Here is a 6,339-nt window from a genome sequence, read left to right on the forward strand (position 1 = left end):
ACAAAAAATTAAGGTTGTTACTTTTTGTGTATAACTGTTCATTTATTAAAATTATTGAGTAGGATCGATTATTTAACCTTTTCTTGGAGAGGGGGTTGAAGGTATATATATAATACAAGAGGGTTTCAAATTTTCATTAAAAATAGAGGAGAGTCTTTTTGTTGGGGAAACTTCTGCTCTTGAAGCATCATTTTCACCCTTCACCCAACACAAGACACCATGATTACCACAGGAGACAAGAGGCTTAGGTCCAAAGTTAAAAAATATAACCCTTTCATCACTTGGTTTTCATCAAGCAAGAAAAGTTGATAAGTTAAATAATTTGTTTTTCCTTTCATCATTTGGTTCCAGTCTATTTTCTTTTAACCTCTTGCATGTTAAAATTATATTGTGTTGTTTTACTTTCATTACAAAGTTATGAACATAAATTATGACTAGCTAATACTTTTAAATTTTGTAATTTATATTATTCTTGCATGTGTATTAGTTGTTTAGAATTATTCAAAAAGAGTATTTTTTTAATAACAAATATTACTTCACTCTACTTTACATCAATAATTGTAAATTACCATTTATTCAGGTTGAACATGAACCTTATTTCTAAAAAAATAACCATATATCTTGTCAGAATGGCCGGTTGGGAAATTTTATGCTACGATTATTTAAAAAAAAAATATTTGCCAAGGAGACAGTAATAGCTGATTAAAAAAAATTATGGCGTCCAATTTTGACCTAAATGAGAGTTTGTCCTTCTACTAACTTTAAAGTTGGACAGTTTTAGAGTTTTATCTTATAAGAAATTACAGTACAGACTAAATGATAAGTTTAACAAACAATCAAAGTAATTAATGACCTCATAAGTTTTGAAATAATATTTGATGTTCAATAAACTCTTTACAAAAGTTTATCCATTCATAAATTATCACATGTAAAAAAGAGAGAGAGAGTAATTCAGTCTCTTTAATTAGGGACTTCTTATCAAAAATCATACCTTAATTTTGGAGCTCTCGACAAATTTTGCGCAACAAAGGATGTAACCAACCAAATGATGTCAGTGTCCACGAAATTTACGCTTCTTAACACTTCCATAAAATAATTAAACATCCAATAACGAAATCAACTATATGATGCCATGTGTTCACAATTCACGTTGAACTCGCAGTGAAAAGTATGTTCCCAAGGACATTCCGGTGGTTTTGACTCCAAACCGGAATGTTTTTTTGTTTTTTCGGATGATGTTGTTTCTTTTGTTAGGGTTTACTTCTGTAAAGAGAAATGTATAACTGTCTAAATGGTCATGTACTAGTAAATATGTATTAAAATGGTATATTAGATAAAGTTTTCGGTTAAAATATAGTCATTCATGCAACTTTCCCATCTTTTTTAAACCTCTAGTGTCATAACATAATTATATGAGTGTGAGTTAGGAAAATTGGGATCATAAATATAAGTATGTTTTGAACGTGGGATCATTGGTCTTAATACATAATTCTCATTCATAGTCATATAATGTGGTAAAACTGTCACTTGGCAATGAGTGAAGTGAATTAAACTTCAAATATAAGCTTTTGATTTATTTACCTTCACACTAATATGTACATAATGTTTTGTCTTTCTATAGAAGAATGAGTACTATTTGAGTTATGGGTGTAGCTCACCTCCAAATGAGTTGATGATTATCTCTGATAACACTTGTCACTTTTTAATTCGTATGGTTCATAATTATCTTTTTCTTCTTTCTTTTCCTTTATAGCCTTTCATTCTTCCGCTACCTCATGCTTGCATCTCAACCCACATCAATATTACTCTCTCTCTCTCTCTCTCCATCTCTCTCACACACTTTGTCTCTAAATGCTTATGATTATTCAAGGTTCATAATTTAAAACTAAAACAAAGCTGGTGATGAATTTGATGCAGAATTAAAGAAGTACAATACAGTACCTGTTGTTTTTGTTTTTCCTTTTATTATCATGGAAACCATGGATCAATCATCATGTGTTCCTCCTGGATTTCGATTTCATCCAACTGATGAAGAACTTGTTGGCTACTATCTAAGGAAGAAAGTTGCATCTCAGAAGATCGATCCTGATGTCATTAGAGACATCGATCTCTACCGGATCGAACCATGGGATCTAATAGGTAAAATCTATGACTACTAGGGTTGCTTTATGTGTTACTACAAGATCCAAGAATAGTAGATCAAATTATGTGCTTGGATTTTCTTTCTTTCTAATTAGGGTTTCGGTTTTATGTTTTCATTTTTACACAAAATTTTCAACAATATATATCTTAACCAGCCATCTACCAATATATTATATCGTCCAGTGGCGCAGCTTGAGATTTCCTACTGGGGGTCGAAAACGTACACACCCAAAAATTTCTATAAAACGAGGGGTCGAAAACGTATATACCAAAAAATTTCTATACGAAAACTACATACTCTCCACTGCTGAGCGAAAAGTTCGGGGGGTCGGCCGCCCCTTCCCGCCCCCAGTATCCTATGCCCTTGATATCGTCGCTATAGCAAGAAGTTTGCAAACTTAAACCGAAAAATAAGGGTTTTTAAGCTCAAATTTCATCGGGAACAACCTCTTTATATCCTTATGGGATTAGAGGTAAGGTTTACTCTCGTCTCCCTAAACCCTACTTTAGGGGTGGGATATCACACGATACGTTTGTATGTTCGTTTGTTTTTTTGTATAGCAAGAAGTATTTTCAGTAAACCTATTTATGAAACTTTAAATCGTCACTCATGTTCCATTGATTTATTTTTTATTTTTATTCAGAGAGATGTCGTATTGGATATGAGGAGCAAACTGAATGGTACTTCTTCAGTCACAAGGATAAGTATCCTACTGGAACAAGAACAAATAGAGCAACAATGGCGGGTTTTTGGAAGGCCACTGGAAGAGACAAGGCAGTGTATGAAAAGCTAAGGCTCATAGGAATGAGGAAGACTCTTGTGTTCTACAAAGGAAGGGCTCCAAATGGACAGAAAACGGACTGGATCATGCACGAATACCGGCTCGAATCCGACGAAAATGGTCCTCCTCAGGCAAGTCATTTCATTCCTTCTTTAAAACGGTTCTTGATTACCACATATACATTCCTCTTCATCTTTTTCCATTTCTTTTTTGATGTTAATGTTTACACTTTTTCTTTGAAAATTATATATATCTTGATCTTCAAAAAAAAAAAAAAAAAAACCTTTTCTTCTAGGCCTTGGATCAAAATATCCAGGGACCTCTAAGTTTAGTCCTGCACCCTCTTATATAGAATTCTTGGTTGACACGAAATGTTTTTTTTCATACATATAAATACAGGCAAGTGGTATGGATATTTAACGGAAAAAACAAAAACTCATGTCAGTATCACATTAAATGCTTATGAAACATTAATTGGTCACGTATGTAGTAGTAGTAGTAAATATGTCACTACTACTAAAGAAAGAAGCATCAGAAGCATTAGCAAGTGGCGAAGAATGACAATGAAGACGTGGGGTCGAAAATGTATATACCCAAAAATTTATATACAATCGAGGGTTCAAAAACGTATATACCCAAAAATTTATATACGAAAACTACATATATAACTCTTAAGTTGCGCCCCTGGCAGTAGCGGTAACAGTAACACGCTTCACCTACGGATTGCAGAGGGATCGGGATATCAGTGATACTCCATTGTAGTATGTATTCTTTTAACTCATCATATGATCACTGGAAATTAGTATTCTCGGGTGAAAGTATAGCTTATGGTTTTAAAATCGTGATTTTCATTTTTTAGTTTGCTTCTATTATTCTATGTTTTTTAGATGCACGATATTTTGTGTGTGTACGGAATAAAACATCTTTTTCATGCATGCTCTTCGCCACTATCTTGCAATCTTTGTGTTTGTGTATGCCTTTTCTCTTTTCTTTTGGTGTAAATTGCTGGAGTGTGTGTGTGTCTGGTGAGGCAAAAGTTTGACTTTCAAGATCATCACTAATTAATTAAATAAAAAAAATTAATCAGAAAACAGATGATTTCAATTCAAAAGAGTACTTGCCTTTTTGGTCTGAACTTTTGTCAAAAGAAGTCTTCCACTAGCTTGTACAAAAACTTCTTCTACAATTTGACTATCCTATCATGCATGCTTAAATTTCAGTCAAAGAATGGTGCTTCCTTTAGCTTTATAAATCTTTAACATCCTTCAGTTTTGATAAAAGTATGATGCTTAAGTGTGAAATTTGAACTCGTTTTTGTTAATTTATTTAATATAATTTTAGCTAAAACGTTTAAGTGTGAAATTTGAACTCGTTTTTGTTAATTTATTTAATATAATTTTAGGTAAAATGTTAAAGTTGGTATATATGCTTTTAGGCAGATTTATTCAGTTAAAAGGTGTCTGCAGTATAAAGGACATGTTTTGCACTTTCATGAAGAAACGTGGAATGATGAACTTTGCAAGTTCGTACATAATAAAATAAAATAACTAAATCTTGATGGCAATTCTTTTATTATGTACATATACTAACAAAACCGGTAAATGTTATTTATGCACACTCATAAGTATTGAATTTTTTCACATTAATTAAAAATGAAATAAGTTTATAATTTTGTAAGCTAAAATCCTCAAAATTATTGTAGTGTTACTTGACAATTGTGATCAATCAATTGCAGGAAGAAGGATGGGTTGTGTGTCGCGCATTCATGAAGCGGTCAACGGGACAAACAAAACGCAATGAAGGATGTGAGCCGAACTTCTACTATGATGAGTCAAGCCGTGTTAGCCCGACCATGGATCCACTTGAGTATATCACTAGTCAGTCTACAAGCTCGATACTCTCACAAAGCTTCATGTGCAAGCAAGAATTGGAAGCAACCGAGAATTTAAACTTTGTGCATTGTGATCCATTCGTACAACTTCCACAACTCGAGAGCCCATCTCTCTCATCAATAAAGAGGCCTAGCTCTATATCGTTGGTGTCGTCATCAGACAATAACGATCAGGAAGATGATCTACCAAGAGGGGGAAGCATAAACAATGATAATAGTAACAATAATAAAGATATCACTAATAAGGTGACTGATTGGAGAGCTCTTGATAAGTTTGTAGCTTCGCAATTAAGCCAAGAGGATGGATATGGAATCGGGGAGGGATTGTCTTCGAGCTTTGAAGGGAAAGTAAATTCAAATCATCTGTCTTATATGTTTATAAAGGGTGGTAGGGAAGAAGAAGATGAAGATGGGGGAGGAGGAGTAGGGAAGATTAATGGATTAACCACTCAAGAACATTGTGATATTGGGATGTGCATATTTGATAAGTGATGAATATGGAGTATTAGGAGATGATCACGATAGTAGTTTGATATGTATAAGAGTTTGCATAATATTTAGACACATATATAATATATATATATAAATGTATCTCTCCTTCTTTATATAAGGTGGTGACAAATAGTATTGATAAGTCTCTCATTCCTAGAATACGAATGATTCTTAAAAAATGTATCATCCTTTATATTATTTTTAACAATATTATTTTACTCTTAAACAGTGCCTGATCTATCTCTCTACTTATACGGATTTAAACTCACACACATTTATGAGGGCAATCAACGTACCTCTTCAAGATTCCCTGCAAATTAGGTGTTGATTCATATTATCAACTCTACATTTTAAAAAAACGATAATCCATGGAAAATAGCTACTTTATATTGGATTGTGTATGTGGTTTAATTTTTTGCAATATAAGCTTTGTACAACAACTTCAAGCGTTTTTTAAATTTCCATTAGTGATATCCTATGAGTATCATACATAGGGGTTCTAAATAAAAGCATATATTAAAACACAGGCTTCAACATATATAATATATGATTTCTGTAACGATGAGTAAATGTAGCTTACCTCTATTGTGAATACCTGAGCAAGTACCTTACTTTAGTAAAAGAAAAAAGTGCTAGCCACTATAAACATCATATAAAATACGGGTTCCAACATAATAGATGATTTGTATAACCATAAGTAAATGTAGCTTATCTCTGTTGTGGATACCCAAGCAAACCTTAATATAGTTAAAAAGTGCTAGCAACTATAAGGGGTAGGGGCGTCCATCACTCATCACTCACAACATCCAATCAAGTTTCTGCCACGTCATCGAGCTTTATTCCATCACTGGAGTGGTGATGGATTTTAGTGGAAATGCCCATCACTCACCTCACACTTATCTCCACTTAAAAACATCTCATCACACAAACACACACAACGCGTGATATGGTTGACGCGTTATCAAATCAACGAGTGATGAGAAAGAGTGGCGGTGGTGTATCACTTGCTATAACTCGTGATGGTGGTGGTAT

The 6,339-nt window shown here is 33.4% G+C and overlaps 1 protein-coding gene across 1 annotated transcript; it reads left to right on the forward strand.

Moving 5' to 3' along the window:
- Nucleotides 1-1,769: 1,769 nt before the first annotated feature.
- On the forward strand, nt 1,770-5,420 carry LOC110915406 (NAC domain-containing protein 76). The gene is made up of 3 exons (XM_022160105.2): nt 1,770-2,139; nt 2,787-3,055; nt 4,660-5,420. The coding sequence occupies exons 1-3, from the start codon at nt 1,971-1,973 to the stop codon at nt 5,305-5,307; spliced, it is 1,086 nt and encodes a 361-aa protein (XP_022015797.1). The 5' UTR covers nt 1,770-1,970; the 3' UTR covers nt 5,308-5,420.
- Nucleotides 5,421-6,339: the final 919 nt, after the last annotated feature.

This window comes from Helianthus annuus, chromosome 16, assembly GCF_002127325.2.
Source record: "Helianthus annuus cultivar XRQ/B chromosome 16, HanXRQr2.0-SUNRISE, whole genome shotgun sequence".
Classification (NCBI taxonomy): Eukaryota; Viridiplantae; Streptophyta; class Magnoliopsida; order Asterales; family Asteraceae; genus Helianthus; species Helianthus annuus.

Bases quoted from the DNA above. Each gene is read 5' to 3' on its own strand.
- LOC110915406 (XM_022160105.2), top strand. From the start codon at position 1,971: ATGGAAACCATGGATCAATCATCATGTGTTCCTCCTGGATTTCGATTT. The intron at 2,140-2,786 runs GTAAAATCTATG...ATTTTTATTCAG, and splicing joins CGAACCATGGGATCTAATAG to AGAGATGTCGTATTGGATAT. The intron at 3,056-4,659 runs GCAAGTCATTTC...AATCAATTGCAG, and splicing joins ACGAAAATGGTCCTCCTCAG to GAAGAAGGATGGGTTGTGTG.